Below are 25,189 nucleotides of genomic sequence, written 5' to 3'. Positions count from 1 at the left end.
AAATATTTTTTGATTTTGTTTGAAAACAAGGAGAATGGGTGATATCAGATTTCCTTACACTGTTCCAAGACTTACAATCCCCTGATAATGAGGTCAGCATTCCATTTTGATAAAGCATGATAGATGGATGAATACGCAGAATGAGTTGAGAAGATCATAGCAAGGACATTTTGCTCAGCAAAGAAAGAAATGCAATGCACCTGTGTTATAAGATGCACATAATTAAACCTGCCAAGACAGATAGACTATGAAAAGCTACAGTGCAGCCACAGAAATCACGAGAGAATAGCAAATATCAATCAAACACCAACATAGAAAATATGCATGCCCCTGCACGCATACATAGTAATCAACAAGAATGTATTTCCCTGTATATTGTCATACTCGCCAGGCGTATAATATTGCACACAAAAAACGTACATACCTTTCTACCACATTGATCCAAGATGTGGGTAAGTGTCCCTGATACAGAATGACGTTAGTGAGTGTTTAAAGAGGTGTGCACTGATCAGGAACAGTCAGTGCAGACTTGTAAAGGGCAGGGAAAGCTCAACTAATTTCATAGCATTTCTTTTTAGGAAACCACAGGGTGTGTAGATAAAAGGCATGTGGTGGCTGTGGATGGATTTTCAAAAGGCATTAGATAAGGTGCTATTTAAGAGACGTGCTACAAGAGCTAAGGCGCATGCTGTAAAGTAGTCATATGGATAGAGAAATGGAAAGGGGATCGAAATCAAGAGGAGAGGCAAATGGATGTTTCTCAGATTGGTGGGATGGCAGTTCTGGGACGCTTGGGATGTTTTATTACGTTAAAGGTGCGATATAAATGTTTGTTGTACTGGTGCACCCAGGGATACTTGTTGAGATCTACTTTACCTCCTATATATATATATAAATGATTTAGGAACAGACGTAAGAGGAATGTTATTTAAGTTTGCTCATTCCAAATAAAGGGGAATAGAAAACTATGAGGAAGAATGGAGGAAATTTCAGTAAGACATAAGTTAGCAAAGTAGACTGATAGAATAAAGATGCAGTTCAGTGAAGAGAAAGTAGTATATTTTGTAACTAAAAACAAAACATATCCTAAACGGTAAGGACCTTAACAGCGTGGAGGTACAGAGTCGCAGGGTGCCAATACATATCGCTCAAGAGAGGGCTATAGGAAGAAAAACAGATGCAAAACACTGCAACTGCTGAAAATCTGAAATAAAAATAAAAATGCTAGAAACACTCAGCAGATCAGGCAGCATTTTGAGTGCATCCAGCATTTTCTTTTTAAAAAAAAATTATACATCAGAGCATCAAATTTAAAAGCAAGGAAGTGGCATTGAATTTGTTCAGGACACTGGTTAGGCCACAGTTGGAGTGTTATATGCAGTCCCGGGTGCTCCATTATAAGTGGTGAAATTGAATCCATGGGAAAGGCTGCAGATTTACCACAGTGATACGAGGAGTGAAAGGACACAGGTTTGACAGAAATACTTTTTTCTTCTGAACATAGAAAGTTAACGGGGACATCTAATCAGAAAAAAATTTCTGAGATTAAAGAGTGAAAGATTGTTTCAACTGGTAGGTAGTAATAGGGGCACACACTGAGGATTATCATCTGAATAGTGAAGGGATAAAATAAGAAGTCTTTTTTTTTACTGAGAGTTATTAGAATATGGAACACTTTAACACAAGGTCCTCATGGAACAGCGTTTGTAACACTTAAAAGGAGAATCGGTCAAATATTTGAAAAGGAAAAGTATAGCAGAATATGGGGAAATAGCAGGAAAATGGGACTAAAGTAGAAACTTCAGTCGAAGGGCTGGCCCCAGAACAGGTACAATAGCCAACTAGCCTCCTCCTGTGCCCTAGTTTCTATGAAGTGAAATTTTCTACCATCCAACTCAACTGGGGAAAGGTTACAGTAGGTATGTCAGTTGGTATGTCTTACAGTATAGAATTGGACTGAATTTTGTTTTGCCCTTGGAAACAGGCACGGAGGTAGGGGGGCAAACAAAATGTAAGGGGGCACCATTCCAGATGTTGTCAAGCCCCCCTGCCATTTTGTCCAGGCAGGGAGATACCGTCAAGTAAATCCTGGTGGCCTCCTAGTAGGGTCGGGGTGGGGATCCTCCTTAGGGGGTAATCCAGGGCCTCCAGAGGACCCCACCCCCACCCCCGGCAGCGATCTTGCTACCTCTCGGGAAGACCCCACCGCACCCTCACCAACCCCCACCCCACCCCATCCCCAAGGCCTTCCTGAATGGCTCCAGCAATCCCGACTCCACTTACTTTTCCTGGAGTCTTCTCCTCTCTTCAGTCAGTAGTGGCCACTGTTCCCCGTGGTGCTGCCCGTACTGCAGAGCTACTGGCCTTCCTGAATGGCCAGCAGCTTTGAAGACAGGAGCTTGTCCGTTAAAGGGACAGCACCCCCGATGACAGGTAGTTAATTGGCTGCCCGCCATTAATTAGCTACGGGAGTCCGACAGAGGGCTGAGGTGGGTTCTCCCCCTACCTTCTGGCCCACTGCTGGGACACCCATCGCCAGAATGAAATACAGCCCACAGGGCTCATTTTGAAGCATCCTTAGTGGAGTTCCAAAGACTCCATGGTCAAAGGTAGAGAGAAAACATTTCCTCTGGTGGGAAAGTCCAGAATCTTAAAAGTAGAGCTAGGCCGTTCAGGGGTTATGTCAGGAAGCACCTCTCACAGCAGTTAGTGGAAATCTGGAACTGTCTCCTCAAAAAAGCTGCTGAGGCTAGGTCAATTACAAATTTCAAAACTGAGATTGACAAATTTTTGTTAGGCAAGTGTATTGAGGATTATGGAAACAAGGTGAGTCGATGAAGTTAAGATACAGGTAAGCTAGAGCTTGCAGTGGAAGCTAAAGACGACAGCTTTGATCTTTCCAATGTTGATCTTTAAAAAAAAAAGGGAGCTTTCTACTTTTAAAACTGAAGTAACTTCTAACCTTATAACAGATGCACCCTGAAACTTTGTTAAAGATTCTAAAGGCTCCCTTGATGGCTTAGCTGTTAACTGAACAATACAGAGCTGGAAAGCTGCAATTTCTATTCTTTACTTAGCGGCTTCAGTTAAGGCCTCCACAGTGAACCTTGGCAGAAAGTGAAAGATAAGGCTGCATTCCTGCTCCTGGTGACTATCCAGTGACTCCTCATTGAAAGTTCATGTATGTGGATATTGGATGAATATGATATCAGGCTCAGCTGTGACACCCCATCACCTGAAAGGCCCAAATGGCTAACTTGCACAAGAGACAGGAGGCAGCCAGTGTTCATAAAACTGTACCCGGCAGAGGGAAAAACTACATGGCATAACTTCTTACTCCATTCCATCATTCTTAGTTTGTCCACAACGAGATATGATTTGACTTGATTTCATACAGAGCCAGTGGAATTTGAAAACTAGTCTTTAGGCCAATCAATGGTATCGCTTGCCTTGGTTAGTTGCAATAAAAAAAATGCAGTCACAACTTGCAGGAAGAAAAGGAAACATTTAGCAACCCCCCCAAAAAAACATTTGTGAGGACTCTGGGGCCATGCACTTGAAATTTGAACTTCCCAGGCCAAACAGGAATGGCTGGTGTCCTCAAGCATGCCTAACAAATCACTGAGCCTAAATGACATGAGTTGAGAACTGTAACTGAAGTTTATTTTCAAAAGGTTTGAAAAGCTCTGAATTGGAGAGACTACATTAGACTTTAATAAAATCTGTAAGCTGTGATGCCATCCCCGTTGTTAATATTCTTTTCCTTTTAATTGTAATGCACTCTAAGCCATCTTCGTGTCGTAATAAATATAGAAATGCAAGTTGTTGCCATTGATCCCTGTTTAGATGTAAGTGTTTGCTGGCTTTCAAGTTCGATGCTCCTGAAGAGAGAAAAATTGGAGAGCTACAGAGTGGGACTAGGTGAGTGCTGTAACCAATCTATGATTCTATGTTTAATGTTTTCAATGATAAAGGAATTATAGACGCCAAATCAGTGTAACTTAATTCTCCGGATGTGGACATCATTAATGAGGCCAGCGTTTACTGCCCATCCTTAGTTGCCTTTGAGGAGATGTCTTTGGCCTTTATCTTGAACCACTGCAGTCCCTGTAGTGAAGGTGCTACCACAGTGTTGTTTGGTAGGGAGTCCCAGGATTTTGACTGAGGGACAATGAAGAAACTGTGATACATGTCCAAATCAGAACGGTGTGTGAATTGGAAGGGAACTTGGAGGTTATGGTGCTCCCATGTACCTGCTGCCCTTGAGCTGCTAGATGGTAGAGATTGCGGGGTTGGGAGGAACTACTTCCGATGATGCTACTTTCTATTTCTACTGCTTTTATCTAAGCAACTGACTTGTCTCCCTTGGGAATTCAGTAGTTTTAATTGATTGACAGTTACTACACCCTCTATAGTTACAATACATAAAATATAATGTGCTTACCTGTCACATTGAGAGTTAGCTGCTCCTGTGGCATTACATCCACACACACTGCACTGTCCAGTAATGGTGCTGCGGTAAAAGCCTTCTGCACAGTCACTGCATTGGAGACCGACATACCCCGGTAGACAATCACACTGCCCTGACGATGTGTTACACAGAGATTCACTGGTGCTTCCAACAATACTGCAGTTACATTTATACTCTGTGATGGGGGAAAGAAATTAAGAATTTGTCAATTGTGCTATCTGTTAAATACATTATGTAATACAAGAATCACTGAGAACAAGCTGCTGTAAAACAAATAATGACGTGGAATAAAGGAATGTACAGAATATGGCCCAGTAGCACAGACTGTCATAGAGTTATGTGCTATGAAGGCGGGCGGACACGTAATTTCACACCACCGGCTGGCAAAACAGTTTACCGGCACTATCCTGCCCCCGAGTCATTTTCCCGGAGGCTGGATCAGGGGCAGAACAGCCATCTGCCCACAGATGGCGGGCAGCTTGTTATGTTGATTAAGAGGCTAATTCAGGCCAATGATCAGAGGCTGACTGGAATTTTTCAGTCAGCCTGTGGGACTACCGTGGAGTTGGCAGCATGGCAGATGCCTGGAAGCAGCCTCCTTTGGCAGAACAAGGGGCCAGCCTCCTGGAAGACCTTGAGGCCCCTTCCCCCACCACCTGCTTGGTTACAGCTGCAGCCACAGGCCCCGCTGTAGATGGGTTCCCCCTCCACAATGGTGGTCTGGCCATTTGTTAATTTCAAATTTTTTAAGTTGCTGAGAGGGCACCTCAAGATGGAGGCACCCCTCTTTCCCTTAATTGTAACGCAGACTGCAGCTCCCTCCATGCTGGAGAGCCTCCTATTGGCTCTTCAGCTTCGAGGGCCAGCTTGCTGTCCTTAATTAGATGGTGAGCGTGCCCTCTGGCCACTAATTGACCAATCCAGGCAAAATCCATGACTGCTCTGACATGGTCAGGGTCAGGACCCTCTTTTGACCTCAACATCGGGCTCCTGAACCAAAATGCAAAGTGCTGTCCATGAAGTGAATGTGGCCAGACTACTATTTAAAGCTCCTTAATATGAACAGGCACGCCATCTGAGGAAAGGAGTTTGGAGAGAAACGTTGACAGGTTGACCATGCCCTGCCAAAACTTAACTCCTTTCAGTTGATCTGAAAACAACTTCTGGATTCTACTGGCTTTTTGATTATGACATGATTGATTATTCCAACGGGAAAGTCACAATAAATTTCAATTTTCTGTTGAGTGCTCTCAACTTCTCCACATTTTCAGTATGAAGAGTAAGTAATATTACAAAAATATGAAGGCAGACCCAGTGTTAAGAGAGTATGAAACGTTGGAATATTGACAACTGTTAATTGGATTGAGAGAGACCGTGGGTATGTGAAAGTTATTTAACGTCTTCAAATTATAATTGCAAACCAGAGGACATTAGCCTAAAGTTAGTAAGTCTCAGGCAGAAAGAAAAGCTCATTATAGAATTTAGCAATCAAATACTCTTATGGCACTGTGGCTCCTATTAAATTAGGATTACAAGCAAATGTAAAATGAAATTGGTCAGTGCTGCATAAAGTAGTTTGAAATGTATGATTCGTAGCCTATAATTTTGCTAAATTGCCTTCAGGTTCAAGGAGTTTTGTCATTTTGAAAGTTTTAATTGTGATATTCACTTCCCTCAGGAATTAGCTGTGTAAAGTTCACAATAGTGTGACCTGCACATTGTGTGTTAGAAGGAGTTTCTTTGCTCAGCCGAAAGCCTTTTCTCACTCCATACTATATGCGCTTATGCTGGAGGACCATCAATTCGGTGAAAGACGCTCTTTGGTCTGCCCGAAACTTGCTGGTCTTCCAGCGCAAAGAGTTGTCCATGATCGAATGTTGCAGACTGGCACATTCCAAGGTCCAGGACTACGTGCTGAGGGACGCACTAAAGCTTGGGGCAACCGCTGCAAAGACTCAATGGGGAAAGACCACTGTGTAAGGTCCTCCCACCAAAGTGAACTGAGGGGCTGGACCCATGGGAAACCCCTCGGGCTGTCTACATGAAATATGGGTTTGCTGTAAAATGTACATGGCATGTAAAATGGAATGGAAGGGTTGTGAGGCAACTCGCTCCTGTATTGAAGAAAACTGATTTCCTTTGCATTTTTTGGAATGTCAACTTGGTGCTGTTTTGAACTGTTTTGTAATGTATTTTTTTTTACAGATTTTTATGAATAAAGTATATTTTGGAAAAAAAACTTTATTTAGGACAGTTGGGAAGAAACAAGTGAGTTAGCAACATTGAAATGAAAGTTGGGAGAGAAAGGGGGGGGAAGGATACAAAGTGTGAGAAGAATTATCCAGTTGTCAGCAAGAGTTGTGAGGATTCCTGTGACTTTTTTGCCTTCCTTCGTTCTCAATCTATACAATCAAACATTTCTACCACCCTCACTTTGTCACCTTTTGGAGCATTCTACTTGGGTTACCATTTGTTTGCTTTTAGGCCTGACAGGTTTAAAATGGGCGGTTAGAAATTTCCAAAATGTAAACAGGGTGGAAATGTAAACAATTATTTTGGCTTTAAAATATATTTTATCCTCTTATTTCTGTCGCCTCACAATTTGAAATCCTTGATGATTGAGGTTATCGTGATGTTGCTGAATTTTCATCAGCGGCAAAGAACTCTTCAAACCCAAGCCAGGATGCTTTGATGCTGTCTCACATTGTCCAGTTTTGTAAATGACAAAAGGCCTGAACCCTTCCTTCCGTATGTTAGCTACTAAGAGGTATTCTCCATGACAAAATATTGTAATCCATTTATAAATAAACCATGAATAGAAGGAAACCATTCTCAAATCCAAACCATTTTGTGTTAAAGTATAGATATTAAAGCAAGCTTATTGCCATTATAAATTACTTTTATGTAGCTATCAATGTTGACAATACTGAAATGAAAGAATGCTTCCAGTAAGCCATTGTAAATTCAAAATTGCGCTGACCTATTTTTCTGAGAATGCTAAACCTGACAATCTACAGAAGGCTTTTGAGGGTTATCTTTGAATTCATGTTCTCGCCTCATTTTATTAATCAATATAGCACAAAACCTGTTAGCGAAATTAAAGCCTATGGGATTAAAGGGGCAGTGGCAACATGGATGAGCTGGACTTGGGTAAACAGGCTGTAATTTCAAAGTTCATAGATGACATGAACCTCGGAAATACAGGTAGCAATGAGGAGAATAGGAACAGGCTTAAGGAGGACATAGACTGGTGAAATGGTTAGTGACATGGCAGATGAAATTTAAAGCACAGAAGTATGAAGTTGATGCCTTTTGGTAGGAAGACTGAGGAGAGGCAATATAAACTAAATGGTACAATTTTCAAGAGGGTGCTGGAACAGAGAAATTTTTATTTATATTCTTTCAAGGGATGTGGGTGCCGCAGGCTAGGCCAGCATTTATTGCCCATCCCTAACTGCCCCTGTGAAGATGGCGGTGAGCCGCCTTCTTGAACCACTGAAGGTCCATCACAGGGCTGTTAGAAAGGGAGTTCCAGGATTTTGACCCAACGACAGTGAAGGAACGATGATATAATTCCACATCAAGATGGTGTGTGGCTTGGAGGGGAACTTGCAGGCAGTGGTGTTCCCATGCATCTGCTGTCCTTGTCCTTCTAGGTAGTAGAGGTTGCGAGTTTTGAAGGTGCTGTCGAAGGAACCTTGGTGAGTTGCTGCATTCCATCTTGTAGATGGTACGCACTGCTGTCACTGTGTATCGATGGTGAAAGGAGTGAATGTTGAAGGTGGTGAATGAGGTGCCAATCAAGCAGGCTGCTTTGTCCTGGATGGTGTCGAGCTTCTTGCGTGTTTTTGGAGCTGCATTCATCCAGGCAAGTGGACAGTATTCCATTACAATGCTGACTTGTGCCTTCTAGATGGTGGACAGGCTTTGGGGAGTAAGGAGGTGAGTTACTTGCTGCAGGATTCCTAGCATCTGACCTGCTCTTGTAGCCATAGCACTTATACGGCTGGTCCAGTTCCGTTTCTGGTCAATGGTAACCCCCAGGATGTTGATCGTGGGGGATTCAGTGATGGTAATGCCAAAGAATGTCGAGAAGAGATGATTGGATTCTCTCTTGTTGGAGATGGTCATTGCCTGGCAATTGTGTGGTGCGAATGTAAATTACCACTTGTCAGCCCAAGCATGTATTATGTCCAGGTCTTGCTGCATATGCACACGGACTGCTTCAGTATCTGGGTGTCGCGAATGGTGCTGAACATGGTGCAATCATGGTGCAATCATCAGCGAATATCCCCACTTCTGACCTTATTGATGGAGGGAAAGGTCATTGATGAAGCAGCTGAAGATGGTTGGGCTTAGGACCTATGTAGAGCGCAGGAGGGCATGCCAGGAGCAGCACCAGGCATACCTCAAAATGAGGTGTCAACCTGGTGAAGCTACAAAAGAGGACTACATGCATTCAAAATAGTGGAAGTAGTATGCGATAGACAGAGCTAAGCGATCCCAAAACCAACGGATCATCTAAGCCATATCCAGTTGTGAATGGTGGTGGGCAATTAAACAACTAACAGGAGGAGGAGGCTCCCCAAATATCCCCATCCTCAATGAGGGAGCCCAGCACATCAATGCAAAAGGTAAGGCTGAAGCATTTGCAACAATCTTCAGCCAGAAGTGCCGAGTTGATGATCCATCTCTGCCTCCTCCTGAGGCCCCCAGCATCGCAGGTGCCAGTCTTCAGCCAATTTGATTCACTCCACTTGATATCAAGAATCGGCTGAAGGCACTGGATACTGCAAAGGCTATGAACCCTGAAAAATCCCGATGTAGTACTGAAGACTTATGCTCCAGAACTAGCCGCATCACTGGCATCTACCTGACATTGTGGAAAATTGCCCAGGTATGTCCTGTATACAGAAAGCAGGACAAATCCAACCCAGCCAATTATCGCCCCATCAGTCTGCTCTCGATTATCAGTAAAGTGATGGAAAATGTCGTCAACAGTGCTATAAAGCGGCACTTACTCTGCAATAAACTGCTCACAGATGCTCAGTTTGGGTTCCGCCAGGGCCACTCAGCTTCTGACCTCATTACAGCCTTGATCCAAACAAAAGAGCTGAACTCAAGCTGTGAGGTGAGAATGACTGCCCTTGACATTTAGGCAGCATTTGATCTGAGTGTGGTACCAAGGAGCCCTAGCAAAACTGGAGTCAATGGGAATCAGGGGGAAAACTCTCCATTGTTTGGAGTCATACCTTTGAGGAGGTATACACAAAAATCTTTCAAGGAGGCAGGACAAGTTGAGACGGCTGCTTTAAAAAAAGCATATAGAATTCTGGGCTTTATTAATAGAGGCATACAGTCCAAAAGTAAGGAAGTTATGATAAATCTTCACAAAACACTGGTTAGGCCTCAGCTGGATGTGTCCAATTCTGGGCACCACACTTTAGGAAAAAGGCCTCAGAGGGGGTGCTGAGGAGATTTACCAAAATAGCACTATGATGAGGGTTTCAGCTATGCAGGCAGACTGGAGAAGCTGGGGTTGTTCTTACAGCAGAGATGGAATGCACTGCAGCAACTCGCCAAGCCTCCTTACATACAAACTGGGAGCAGGAATAGGCTATTCAGCCTCTCAAGCCTGCTCCACCATTCTATAAGATCATGGCTGATCTGTTTGTGGACACAACTCCACTTTCCTGCCTACCCCTGATACCCTTTGGCTCCCTTGTTTGTCAAGAATCTGTCTACCTCTGCCTTAAAAACATTCAATGAACTTGCCTCCACTGCTCTCCGGGGAAGAGAGTTCCACAGACTCACGACCTTGTGAGAGAAAATATTTCTCCTCATCTCTGTCTTAAATAGGAGACCCCCTAGTTTTAGTCTCTCCAGCAAGGGGAAACATCCTTTCAACATCCACCCAGTCAAGTTCCCTCAGGATCTTAGATGTTTCAATAAGATCACCTCTCATCCTTCTAAACTGCAATGCATCCTCCTTCAACAGTACCTTCCAAACCCACGACCTCTACCACTTAGGACAAGGACAGCAGACACATGGAAGCACCACCACTTGCAAGTTCCCCTCCAAGCCATAAGACATCCTAACTTGGAACTATATCACTGTTCCTTCACTGACACTGGGTCAAAATCCTGGAACTCCCTTCCTAACAGCACTGTGGGCATACCTACACCAGATGGACTGCAGCGGTTCAAGAAGGTAGCTTACCACCACCTTCTCAAGGGCAATTAGGAATGGGCAATAAATGCTGGCCTTGCCAGTGATGGCCACATCCCATGAAAGGATAAAAAAAGAGAAGTTTAAGAAAATATTTTATAGAGGTGTTTAAAATCATGAATGGTTCTGTTACAGTAAATAAGGGGAAACTGTTGCCAGAAGCAGAAGGGTCAGTAACCAGAGGTCACAGATTCAAGATGATTGGCAAAAGAATCAGAGGCAACATGAGGAAACACTTTTTTTAAATACAGCAAGATGTTGCATCTGGAATGCACTGTCTGAAAGGGTGGTGGGAACAGGTTCAATTGTAACTTTCAAAAGGGAGTTGACTCAATACTTGAAGAGAAAACATTCATTTACAGGCCTGTGGGAAAGAGCATGGGAGTGGCACAAACTGTGCTACTCTTTGAAAGAGGGACAATGAGCCAAATGGCCTCTTTCTGTATTGTATCATTCTATGATTCTATAATTTAAGAACTAGACATGTGATGAAGTGGGTAACAATTACAAAACACAAAAGTCCAGTAAAAGCCTTTTGCAGACAATGAAAGCAGCAGTTTGAACAAATCCCAATAAAGCCTATTTTAGAAAAAAAAATTACTTGTAAAATAATTGCACAACCAAACACCTTTTTTATGTTTGTATCACAAATATCGAAGTGTTCTTTTGACCCGATTAACTTCTCATCAGTTGTCATGTATTTGGGTTTCAAATTCTTCCGGATATTAAATGACCCCAGATTTGGTTAGAATGATGTTGTGTGTCATGATGGAGGTGTTACAATTGAACTGTCATAAGATGGGAAGTGCTTACTGTTGTCAGAGAGGGAAAAAATCATTTACTCTACACAGAGCTTTTAATAAGGCTTAAATGCAAAGCACACAACAACCTATTCAGCATATTGTCACACCAACTTGCTTTATTGAAATGTTTTTAATCCATTGACTGGAGATCTAAATTTATATTTTTTGAAGAAATTTCAGCTAACAGATGAAGGATGAATTTGCTGGCAGCTTAGGATGGCCACTTAATTTGCAACACTGTATCCTGCATTGCAAGGCCTGTGAGATGGAGACGAAATGGCTGCTCATCCCAGCAAGAACCAGGACCCAGGAAGTTTAAGGGAACTATCTGTTCTTTTTAGCAAGGAGAGAAATACTGCTACCATGTTTGAATCACTGGGTGACCGTCATGTGACAGGCCCCTCCCCATCTGTGGTTTTAAGCTTGTGTTTCTCTGCAGCAGCGAGGAGAAGCTTCTCGACTCTGACACGTGGGGGGCCCTCTCTCTTTCTCTCTCCATTTCAGCTTACAAATGTCAAGCTCTGCCTGTTGACTGACTACCTTTGCATACTCCAGCTATAATCTGCGACCCCGTTGGAGAAAATCATCCGCATCGCTGTTTCCAAGAGACCCACTGAACCAGTCATCTACCTCTTCAAACTAAAAGCCTCAGGACCACTGAATTCAGCTGGAAGCTAGCTGAATCACCAAACCTCACAGATTGTATACCTCTTTTTCTATAGACTCTAACTCAACCGATCTACCTTTCTCCACTATGTAACCCATTTGTGTGTGTGTAAACCTCTAGTGTGTTTGTGCGAGTGAAAGTTGGCACATAGTTTATTATTTTCATTACTTCAATTTAGGTCCAATAAAGCTAACCTCTTTCTTTGTTAAACTCCAGAAAACCTGTCCAATTGGTTCTTGTTATGATCATAGCAACTAAGTAATCAAGCACCTATTGAATTGGCCAGTACAGAAAGAATTAAACCTGTTGTGGTCAAACAGGGAGAGGGAAAAAGGGAAGCCCTTTGACCCCTCCTCACCTGACCATAACAATATTCACTTGAAAAGCAGTTGTGTGGTCAGTTGTGTCTCAACAAGTTGAAATTTAAAATGAAGTAACAGAAAAGCTACATAAGTTGCTTATTTCTGATATATATTTTAACAACTGTCTTCCCTTTTTATTACTATCCAGCACCCCCGCTCCCCCCCCCCCCCCAACCCCCCACCCCACCACCACAAAACTGAGCCTCTTACAATTCCCTGTGGCAGTTTACTTCCATAGAACATCAGTTTCTTTCCAGTTGCTTACCAAACAATGCTACTTTAGTAAGTCCTTTTCACTTTAGTGTGGAAGTTTGCCTCCACTTGAAACCTATAAGTTATAGAATCACTTCCCTTCTGGCCAACTCTGATTCATATTGCTGGACTGCAAATTCAACTTGGAGGATCAGAAGAAAGCTCTGCACTTGCACTCCACTTCCAGCCATTATTTGTTCAATGTGTGAGAGCAAGGGCAGGAGTGTCTGCACTCTCAAAACATTTAAGTCACTTTGTAAGCTCACAAAGCATTTAAAGTTCAAGGGGATACCTTTATGCAGTTTTTAAACCAGGTTTGACATCGCACATACTTATTGTGATATCAAGCTGCACCACTGCATAATGGCTCGCCTCATTGTTCCATTCAGTCATCAACTCAAGAATAAACTCTATAGTTATAACCATCACTTCTGTGTTGCTGTAAAGTAGGAACAACTTCACAGTGATGCAGAAGCGGCAATACAGCTACATCCTTAGAATCATTTGAGAAGCTTGGTTGTGAATGCCAGCATATTGTGATCTAAATCCAAATGTTCCTCGTCTATGGCCTAGCTAGTGGCTGTATCTCTAAATAAATAAATAAAATGCTGTCAGGCTATGTCTGCACTGCAAGCTCTTCACTTTTTCTACCTTGCCGCTAATTATTTAATTAGTTCTGGTTAATGTGAATTCATTTCAGCAGGATTGTAGCCTGCTTCAATTTGCTTTATTTCAATTAAGATTTAATTTTTGTTTAGAATTGTGTTAATCCTCTTGATTCTGGGAAATGAGTCTTAGACGGTCCACCAAAGGCTCAAATTGGAACTTTTGACTCTGTCAGAATCTCATGAATTTAAAACATGGATAATTGGAACGGTTTCAATTTGAACCAGAATATTCAAATACATACTGCACCTCTGATATTTCACACTGGCCAAGATTCTCCAAGGTCTGAGGATTTTACCACTGCAAATCTTTCAATTTGTTGAACTTTTAAAACTTAGACAAATACAGATGTATTTACCAACCATTTACTCTGCTTCCACTGACTATTTAAGCCTTTCCATTTCACTACCAAATTCTAACAGTATGTACAATTTCATATAAAATGGGTCCTTCTTGCACTTGGATTAGCCCTGTTACTTTACAAAGTAGACAAAGGGGGCTAAATTTGAAAGCCCCTGAACATGGGTGCAGGGATCGCAATACGGAATTAAGGAGCACCCTTTGCTTCCGATGCGGGTAGCATGCCAACTTCATTCTGCCTGCTAATTTACATCATTGCTGTGTGAAACCAGAACTAACTGTGCTGCTGAGGAGATGCACACATCAGCAGGGGGCCCAAAATCATGAGAAGCTCGCATGAGTTCAAGCTAGCCTGCATGACTTAAAGCCGGCCTGCGCCTCTTAAAGGGAAGGTGTGTTTTGACTGGAGCAGGTGTTGGAAGGCATCCAAAGAGTGAATTTGACCTGGAAAAGAAACGAGGACTGTTCGACATGGGAGAGAGCAGGCTCCAAGAACTGAACTGGAGTGCCTGGTCAAGGAGGTCCAGAAGAGTAGAGATGTTCTCTATCCACAGGGGGCCAGGAGGTCCTCCAGACAAACTTCCAAAAAGCAGTAGGACCGATAGCCGTGACAGTCAAAGTCAGGAGTCAAGTCCCGAGGAACTGAATGCAGCGTTGCAAAAAGTTTAATGACTTCACATGAGTGGTCAAGGTCAGTAAAGTATCTTCAAATGCCAAATCCCACCAACTGCACCATTACCCTCAGACACTGCTCAAGGCACCACACCCCAACACTCACCTACGAACCAAATCAATCAGGACTGATATTTAACATTCATAACTTTATCTCACCCTCACACACGTAACACTGTTGCAAGCCTCATACCCATATCTCATTGCTTGCTTACACTGGCAGCTATTCAACCATGACAAACAAATCACCCAAAGATTGCACCACACTCACGGGCTCACTTCCCTCTCTCTAGTAAGAAAAGGTGCTGCACATCAGAGGCAGCAGGTGGTAACCGGCAGGGGACAGGCATGGCTGCATGTTCTAACCCCATGGAGGAGACGGTGCTTGCCATCATTGGAGTTGTCAATGCTGGCCAATGGTGGGACTGTAATGATAGAAGATGATGGTCTACTCATATGGAATTGTCCTTCTCAGGTCCCACTTCCCCTCATCCCACAGTCTCTTCTGCTTTAGAAGCTGCAGGTTGTGTAAGAATGCACCTTTTCCTTTCCTCCCTCTCCTCATCACAACCCCATTCTTGTGCCTTTCTCCTTTCAGATACCCAAGGATTTCCACCTGGCGAGGCACTAGTGGAAGAGTAACAAGATACCAGTGATGAAGAATCTCACTCAATCTCACACTTGCAGCCACCAACTCAAACACTGACACTGCACATGCTTTAAAGGATAACTTGGAGGTAGGATATGCATGTGGTGAGGAGCCAGGCACAAGTGGCCTGCAGTCAAGGCAGGGGGTAAGGGTAGCACAGGGACCACCTCGGTGGAGGGCAAGGTCGCACATAAGTTCTGTTGCAGAGGACTCAGATGAGCACTGCAATGGAGCAGGCGACAGAAGAAGGCTGATGAGTATGCACAATGAAATGCTTGGTGCTTTGGCAGGCCTGCTGAAAAGGCAGCGTGTAATGTCATGGTGCATTGGAGGAGTCCAGCACCAACTTTGCACAGGGCTTTGCACAGAGCTTGCAGCCCATCCTATCCAGCATGGACGTGGTGGGCATCTCCATTAGCATATTTGTCGACCCATCCATGATGCAGCATCTGATGGCCAAAGTCTCATCTTCCTTTGCAGCACAAGCAGAAGCCACCCAATGTCTGGGTGCTTCAGGAGCTCAGACTGAGGTTGTGAGATCCATGCTTGCTGCTATGCAAGCTCAGACTGCTGCCCTCAGGGCTATGGATATCAGAATCCACAGGACCTTGCAGGCTCTCTCAGCAGTCCAGCAATCTGTCCTCCAGCATATTACTAGGATTGCTGAGGTACCACCCTAGGACAGTGGCAATAGCTCCATGGAGCACAAACCTGCTGTCCTCTCTCAGGGAGACAGCATTCATACTCTCACCACTGCCACTCACCAGTGCTCCAGCCTTCGCCTATCAGCCAACGCAGATTGCTGCCACCAAAGCCAAGATGGTGCAGTTCAAAGCCAGGCCTTCTAGGTTCAGATCTGTTCAAACTCATCCTCAAGGGCCATCTGCAGTCTCATTCACTGAAAGTCAGCAGCCTTCCCCCAGCCTTGTTGCAGCCACTGGGGTAGCACTGCGACCAAGAACTAGGGCAAGTAAAGGCACTAAGGGAATACACAAGAATGATTTGTTGACATTGGTATGCAATATGACATGCTTTGATTTTTAAAGTTGGTTTGGAATACTTAATTTGTATTGGTTTTTATTTTTGCATTGTGGTCAAGTAGACACTGTGATAGCCAGTGTCAGAGGGAAGGCAAGATGTGGAACTTTTGGTGAATGTGGAATTGGGGTTGCGTTTACTGATATCGCAGTCAAATGAGTTGTTCACAGACAGCCTGACCAGAAACAGGCTGCGTCGTTTGAATCCTCCCTTCCTCTTCACTTCCCTATCTTTCTCCTCCTCCAGCTCCTCCTGCTTGCTGTGCAGCTGATAACAGGAGATGTCCCCTCAAGATGGTGAGGCTGTGCAGCACGCAGCAGACCACCACGAATCTTGACACCTACTCTGCCAAACGCTGCAGGACTCCTCCAAAGTGGTCCACATAATGGAAGCATTGTTTCGACATGCCGATGGTCTGCTCTACCACATTTTGTGTGATGACATGGCTTTCGTTGTATGCATGTTACGCACCTGTGTATGGGTTGTGCACCGAAGACATCAGTCATGTCATCAGCAGACAGCCCTGCTCACCCCAGAGCTGCTCTTTGATTTGTCATGTTGGCTCAATTGCAGATGGCACAACAGACTGCCATAGAATGATGGCATCATTGTCTGCTGCCAGGATACAGGGCATTGACCTGCATGAGTCATTGTGTATGGCTGCACTCCAAATGGGCGGTAAGGGGATAGAATCCCTTTCATTTGCAGTACATCTCAGATCTGACATGCACCATCCCAAAGTAATGTGCATGCAGTCAATGACATCCTGAATCATGTGGAAGCCTTCAATATCTGCAAATCCATGCAATTGCTCCCCGACAAGAGAGAATGAAATGTATTCAGCTCTATTTTAATAGAGAACCTCAGTGACCTCCATTATACAACAGTGGATGGCAAACGTTGAGATGATGCAAATATCTCTAGCTCCAGCCTGGAAAGGAGCCCGACATATAAAAGTTCAAGGTCACCTTCATAGCCACTGAAAATGTGGTCCTTGCCCCGCTCTGAGGTTGCAGTTGTGGCTGCAGCAGGTGGCAGATATCAGCGAGGGCATCCGTACGGAAGCGCAGACATCTTGTATAACTTATATACAGGTAAGTTCCCTGTACACCCTGGGTGGATATGGCCTCCTGCTAAGAGACCTTCTCCCCCTTTCCTCCTCTGACTTCTTGCAGCTTGCCCCGCTCTGCATGCCCTCTGCTCAGGGCAATGTCCTTCAGCACTCCCTATAGATTTTAGCAACTTGAAAGAGCTCTAGAAAGCGCTAAACATTTATATAATCATAGCAACAGCCAGTGGAAGCAGCTAATCTGAAAGTAGTTGATGATCCTTTTAAATAACACTGGTCGAGGGTCCTTCTTGCTGCTGAAGTGTGCTCAGCCATGTATGATTTAAAGAGGGTGTTCACCAGAATGCTGAGCTCCAAGATCACAGCAGTGGCATCAAATCAGCATTATATGCTTAATGATGTCATGATCTGCTGACTCTCCATGCGCCCAGCAGATGCTCACTGCAGGCTTGTGAATAATTTCACCTTTATGGAATCTGGCACAACTCGCAGCAGAAGTGTGCCTGCCTTATGGATGCCATTTTGAACCTCGAAGGTCACTCACAGCAAACAAAAAGGTGCTACGCATCCAAATTTTATGCCGAAAGTGTCTGTAACCATCAATCACAGAAATAATAATCTGAGGCAGCATCTATTATTGATGAAATTAATTCACGGAGCTAAAATTTCCAAAAACTTTTACTGATGTGCATAAGGTACAGTTTGGCAACTAAAGCTAATTGCTCATGCAGATATGTATTTCACATGAATCGCTTTTAATAATTATATTTTTCCTCTGGAGATGTTCTGAATTGTGTTTCATAATGCTTGGCCTTGATTTTAGCCAGGAAATCAGGTGGGGGGAAAAGTTAAAACAGAGCGAGGGATTTTACCACTCTCCTTCCATGCCCGATCTGGCTGCCGGGAATTTTAAATTACAAGCAGCAACAACACCACCCGAAGCCAGCTGGGTCCTCTTTAATTATGCATATCCAGCTCAGATGATGTCATTGGGGCCTGATGTGCCATTTTAAACTGAGGCCTGTGCAACTGGAGTATTGATGTCTTCAGCTACCAGGCCAAACCCACTGGGATCCAAGTCGAGGGCCAGAAGAGGTGAGTTTCTATTAATACTTTCTTTTCAAATATGTAGATACTCCATGGTCATCATTACATCTTTCTGTACCAGTCCTTATATGCTTCTGGGAGTTGGACAGAAAAGCAAATGGAGACCATCACACAGAGACAAAGTTGGAAGATGTAGACACTGTGAACAGCATTAATCGATTAGTTGCACTCACAGTAAGTAGCTAAAATGCACCTGATAGACTAATTTCTTCAGTGATTGACCTTTTCTGCCCCTTTCAACAATACACAGAGAGCTAGAGTAGAGTAAAAAGACTGAGGAAGTGGAACCAATGTGTATGAGAGCAGCTGAAGACCTGAGAATGACTGGAAGAATTATTAGATTCAATATTAATGTGCCCTGCCCTGCCCCGCCTCGCCCCACTTGCCCTGTTCACTCAGATCCCAGAAGTACTGTTTCCTTCATGGCACCATTATCTACTCACACTTTTAATGGTTGTGGGTGTTGGAGGCCAGTCATCTCAGCCCCTGGATATCGCTGCAGCAGTTCCTCAGGGTAGTATCCTAGGCCCAACCATCATCAGCTGCTTCATTAGTGACCTTCCCTCCATCATAAGGTCAGAAGTGGGGATGTTTGCTGATGATTGTATGATGTTCAGTACCATTCACAACTCCTCAAATACTGAAGCAGCCCGTATTCATATGCAGCAAGACCTGGACAACATTCAGGCTTGGGCTGATAAGTGGCAAGTAACATTCACGCCACACAAGTGCTCGGCAATGACCATCTCCAACAAGAGAGAATCTAACCATCTCCCCTTGATATTCAATGTCATTACCATTGCTGAATTCCCCATCATCAACATCCTGGGGGTTACCACTGACCAGAAACTGACCCGCCATATAAATACTATGGCTACAAGAGCAGGTCAGAGGCTGGGAATTCTGTGGCGAGTAACCCACCTCCTGACTGCCCAAAGCCTGTTCACCATCTACAAGGCACAAGTCAGGAGTATGATGGAATACTCTCTACTTGCCTGGATGAGTGCGGCTCCAACAACACTCAGTAAGCTCGACACCATCCAGGACAAAGCAGCCCACTTGATCAGCACCCCATTCACCTCCTTAAACATTCGCTCCCTCCACCACCGACGCACAGTGGCAGCAGTGTGTACCATCTACAAGATGTACTGCAGTAACTCAGCACACTCCTTCGATGGCACCTTCCAAACCTGCAACCTCTTCTACCTAGAAGGACAAGGGCAGCAGATGCATAGGAAGACCACCACCTGCAATTTCCCCTTCAAGTCACACACCATCCTAACTTGGAACTATATCGCCATTCCTTCATTGTCGCTGGATCAAAATCCTGGAACTCCCACCCTAACAGCAGTGTGGGTGTACCCGCACAAGATAGACTGCAGCAGTTCAAGAAGGCAGCTCACCACGACCTTCTCATAGGGATGGGCAACAAATGCTGGTCTTGCCAGTGACGCCCACATCCCATGAAAGAATATTTAAAAAACTGGCCTATGATGTTTTCTCTTAACGGATCCTCAGGCATCTTAGACTGATTTCATCTATTTTACTTTTACATGTGCTCCTTTCTGTCTTAGGTTTTTTGTCTGTGCCTCAGTGAAGTAAATTGGGTAATGATTGTCTTTAGAAAATGGTCAGGATAATTTGACGTCAGAGCAGCTATTCTCTTTCTAAATTTTAACAATCTCCATGCATGATACCATTGAGCTGATAATAGCTTTGAGGTGGTGGAAGGCAGACTTGAAGTGAGAGGAAAATTGGCCATGTTTACAACAGGCAGGTGTAAGTTAAAATCTGACCTCTTGAGACTGATGGTCCCAGGTGCACTCAGTGTAAATTCGACATCGTTAGCTATAACCAATCAGCAAGTGCTTTTGGTACCACAATTCTGTAATTTCTATTACTTGTCTTAATTCCATTATATTGATTTACATGCCTTGCCGACCCTAACTCAGGAAAGTATAGCCTTGGCACTTGAATAGCCTTGGAACTTGTGCATCTTTCCAAGATCCCAACAAGGACTTAAATCATGAAATCGTTTAACACGAGAATTCTAGTCCATGGTATTGGCTCAGATGTTACTCTCGACCTTGGTCACATATTCTGGGAATGTGGCTGCATATAAGCTATACTTAGATTTAGTACCTCTGTCTAAAATAATTATGCATTTGGGCATTCCCACATTTATAGACTAACTTATTGTAGGAGCAAAATAAAATCTCAGCATCATGTTAAGTTGATGAGTGGAAATGAGCCTTACAGCTACTCTCAGTCAAAAGAAAAATGTTTCCGTTTAAAGGCTCACAGAAAGGACTTCTGTTATTGGCTAAGACCACAACCCTGTGTGCAAAGAATGTGTTTACAATTTCTCAATGGACCCATGAATAGCAAAATGTCGCCCACCTAATGGGCTGGATTTTGTATTCCTGCCGCCAGGACTGGCAGTGGGCACAGAACATGACGGCCGTCCCCCATGCGACCAGCGCGCCACAATTATGCGGCAGGTGGCCATTTTACATATTCACGGTGGGCAGCTGCCTCCCATCTTGTGGCGGGGCGGCCTCAGTGACACCATTCACAGTATCACCTGTTTAAGGAGCAGGTGCTGATGCCATTTTTAAAAGGCTTCCAGCTCTGCAAACAGTACACCATAACATAGAGTTCACCCCTTCACCCACTCCCCCCCACCCATCAGAGTGCAGAGTTCACCCCTTCCCCCCCCCCACCCATCAGAGTGCAGAGTTCACCCCTTCACCACCCCCATCCCCCACCCATCAGAGTGGAGTTCACCCCTTCCCCCCACCCATCTGAGTGCAGAGTTCACCCCTTTCCACCCCCCATCCATCAGAGTGCAGAGTTCACCCCTTCTCCCCCCCCACCCATCAGAGTGCAGAGTTCACCCCTTCCCCCCCCCACCCATCAGAGTGCAGAGTTCACCCCTTCCCCCCACCCATCAGAGTGCAGAGTTCACCCCTTTCCCCCCCCATCAGAGTGCAGCGTTCACCCTTTCCCCCCCACCCATCAGTGCAGCGTTCACCCCTTTCCCCCCCCACCCATCAGAGTGCAGAGTTCACCCCTTCCCCCCACCCATCAGAGTGCAGAGTTCACCCTTCCCCCCACCTATCAGAGTGCAGAGTTCACCCCTTTCCCCCCCCATCCATCAGAGTGCAGAGTTCACCCCTTCCCCCCCCATCAGACTGCAGAGTTCACCCCTTCCCCCCCACCCATCAGAGTGCAGAGTTCACCCCTTTCCCCCCCCCACCCATCAGAGTGCAGCGTTCACCCCTTTCCCCCCACCCATCAGAGTGCAGAGTTCACCCTTTCCCCCCCACCCATCAGTGCAGCGTTCACCCCTTTCCCCCCCACCACCTATCAGAGTGCAGAGTTCACCCCTTCACCACCCCCATCCCCCACCCATCAGAGTGCAGAGTTTACCCCTTCCCCCCACCCATCAGTGCAGAGTTCACCCTTTCCCCCCCACCCATCAGAGTGCAGAGTTCACCCCTTCCCCCCCCTCCCATCAGAGTGCAGAGTTCACCCCTTCCCCCCCCTCCCATCAGAGTGCAGAGTTCACCCCTTCCCCCCCCTCCCATCAGAGTGCAGAGTTCACCCCTTCCCCCCCCACCCATCAGAGTGCAGAGTTCACCCCTCCCCCCCCACCCATCAGAGTGCAGAGTTCACCCCTTCCCCCCCCCACCCATCAGAGTGCAGAGTTCACCCCTCCCCCCCCACCCATCAGAGTGCAGAGTTCACCCCTTCCCCCCCCCCCACCCATCAGAGTGCTGAGTGCACCCCTTCTCCCCCCCAACTCATCAGAGTGCAGAGTTCACCCCTCCCCCCCCCACCCATCAGAGTGCAGAGTTCACCCCTTCCCCCCCACCCATCAGAGTGCAGAGTTCACCCCTTTCCCCCCACCCATCAGAGTGCAGAGTTCACCCTTTCCCCCCCATCCATCAGAGTGCAGAGTTCACCCCTTCCCCCCCCACCCATCAGAGTGCAGCGTTCACCCCTTTCCCCCACCCATCAGAGTGCAGAGTTCACCCCTTCCCCCCCCCACCCATCAGTGCAGAGTTCACCCCTTCCCCCCCACCCATCAGAGTGCAGCGTTCACCCCTTTCCCCCCACCCATCAGAGTGCAGAGTTCACCCCTCCCACCCCACCTATCAGAGTGCAGAGTTCACCCCTTCCCCTCCTACCTATCAGAGTGCAGAGTTCACCCCTTCCCCTCCTCCCATCAGAGTGCAGAGTTCACCTCTTCCCCCGACCCATCCATCAGAGTGCAGAGTTCACCCCTCCCCTCCCACCCATCAGTGCAGAGTTCACCCATTCCCCCTCCCCACCCATCAGAGAGCAGAGTTCACCCCTTCCCCCCCCCACCCATCAGAGTGCAGAGTTCACCCCTCCCCCCCACCTATCAGAGTGCAGAGTTCACCCCTTCCCCTCCTCCCATCAGAGTGCAGAGTTCACCCCTTCCCCTCCTCCCATCAGAGTGCAGAGTTCACCCCTCCCCCCCCACCCATCAGAGTGCAGAGTTCACCCCTTTCCCCCCCCATCCATCAGAGTGCAGAGTTCACCCCTTTCCCCGCACCCATCAGAGTGCAGCGTTCACCCCTTTCCCCCACCCATCAGAGTGCAGAGTTCACCCCTTCCCCCCCCACCCATCAGTGCAGAGTTCACCCCTTCCCCCCCACCCATCAGAGTGCAGCGTTCACCCCTTTCCCCCCACCCATCAGAGTGCAGAGTTCACCCTTTCCCCCCCACCCATCAGAGTGCAGACTTCTCCCCTTCCCCCCCCACCCATCAGAGTGCAGCGTTCACCCCTTCCCCCCCCCCCCACCTATCAGAGTGCAGAGTTCACCCCTTCCCCTCCTCCCGTCAGAGTGCAGAGTTCACCCCTCCCACCCCACCTATCAGAGTGCAGAGTTCACCCCTTCCCCTCCTCCCATCAGAGTGCAGAGTTCACCCCTTCCCCCGACCCATCCATCATAGTGCAGAGTTCACCCCTCCCCCCCCCACCCATCAGTGCAGAGTTCACCCATTCCCCCTCCCCACCCATCAGAGAGCAGAGTTCACCCCTTCCCCCCCCGCCACCCAACAGAGTGCAGAGTTCACCCCTCCCCCCCACCTATCAGAGTGCAGAGTACACCCCTTCCCCTCCTCCCATCAGAGTGCAGAGTTCACCCCTTCCCCTCCTCCCATCAGAGTGCAGAGTTCACCCCTCCCCCCCCCACCCATCAGTGCAGAGTTCACCCATTCCCCCTCCCCACCCATCAGAGCAGAGTTCACCCTTTCCCCCCCCCCCACCCATCAGAGTGCAGAGTTCACCCCTTCACCCCCCACTCATCAGAGTGCAAAGTTCACCCCTTCCCCCCCCCCCATCCATCAGGGTGAAAAGTTCACCCCTTCTCCCCCCTCCACCCATCAGAGTGCAGAGTTCACCCCTTCCCCCTGCCCATCAGAGTGCAGAGTTCACCCCTTACCCCCACCCACCCATCAGAGTGCAGAGTTCACCCCTTCCCCCCACCCATCAGAGTGCAGAGTTCACCCCTTCACCCCCCACTCATCAGAGTGCAAAGTTCACCCCTTACCCCCCCCCCATCCATCAGGGTGAAAAGTTCACCCCTTCTCCCCCCCCCCCCCCACCCATCAGAGTGCAGAGTTCACCCCTTCCCCTGCCCATCAGAGTGCAGAGTTCACCCCTTACCCCCACCCACCCATCAGAGTGCAGAGTTCACCCCTTCCCCCTGCCCATCAGAGTGCAAAGTTCACCCCTTCCCCGCCCCCCCACCCATCAGAGTGCAGAGTTCACCCCTTCCCACCCCACCCATCAGAGTGCAGAGTTCACCCCTTTCCCCCCTCCCATCAGTGCAGAGTTCACCCCTTCCCCCCCCCACCCATCAGAGTGCAGAGTTCACCCCTTCTCCTTGCCCATCAGAGTGCAGAGTTCACCCCTTCCATCCCTCCCATCACATTGCAGAGTTCACCCCTGCCCCCCCACCCATCAGAGTGCAGAGTTCACCCTTTCCCCCTGCCCATCAGAGTGCAAAGTTCATCCCTTCCCTCCCCCCCACCCATCAGAGAGCAGAGATCACCCCTTCCCCCCTCCCCCACCCAGCAGTGCAGAGTTCACCCCTTCCCCCTCACCCATCAGAGAGCAGAATTCACCCCTTCCCCCTCCACCCATCAGTGCAGAGATCACCCCTTCCCCCCCCATCCATCAGAGTGCAGAGTTCACCCCTTCCGCCCCCCACCCATCAGAGAGCTGAGTTCACCCCTTCCCCCCCCCACCCATCAAAGTGAAAAGTTCACCCCTTCTCCCCCCCCCACCCATCAGAGTGCAGAGTTCACCCCTTCCCCCTGCCCATCAGAGTGCAGAGATCACCCCTTCCCCCCCCACCCATAAGTGCAAAGTTCACCCCATCCCCCCCACCAGTGCAGAGTTCACCCCTTCCCCTCCCCACCCATCAGTGCAGAGTTCACCCCTTCCCCCCCACCCATCAGAGTGCAGAGTTCACCCCTTCCCCCCCCCACCCATCAGAGTGCAGAGTTCACCCCTTCCCCCCCCCACCCATCAGAGTGCAGAGTTCACCCCTCCCCCCCCACCCATCAGAGTGCAGAGTTCACCCCTTCCCCCCCCCACCCATCAGAGTGCAGAGTTCACCCCTCCCCCCCCACCCATCAGAGTGCAGAGTTCACCCCTTCCCCCCCCCACCCATCAGAGTGCTGAGTGCACCCCTTCTCCCCCCCAACTCATCAGAGTGCAGAGTTCACCCCTCCCCCCCCCCACCCATCAGAGTGCAGAGTTCACCCCTTCCCCCCCACCCATCAGAGTGCAGAGTTCACCCCT

At 47.0% G+C, this 25,189-nt stretch overlaps 1 protein-coding gene across 1 annotated transcript in view; it reads right to left on the bottom strand.

Moving 5' to 3' along the window:
* The window catches only part of LOC137347736 (multiple epidermal growth factor-like domains protein 9), a 317,937-nt gene that overhangs the window by 210,086 nt on the left and 82,662 nt on the right, over window positions 1-25,189 (bottom strand). Inside the window, exon 2 of the mRNA XM_068012633.1 lies at window positions 4,445-4,646. Coding sequence (XP_067868734.1) covers window positions 4,445-4,646 — 202 coding nt within the window. The remainder of the gene's footprint in view (window positions 1-4,444; window positions 4,647-25,189) is intronic.

The sequence above is a fragment of the Heterodontus francisci genome, chromosome 32 (genome assembly GCF_036365525.1).
Source record: "Heterodontus francisci isolate sHetFra1 chromosome 32, sHetFra1.hap1, whole genome shotgun sequence".
In the NCBI taxonomy this organism is placed as follows: Eukaryota; Metazoa; Chordata; class Chondrichthyes; order Heterodontiformes; family Heterodontidae; genus Heterodontus; species Heterodontus francisci.
This window is presented reverse-complemented; position numbering and strand designations above follow the sequence as displayed.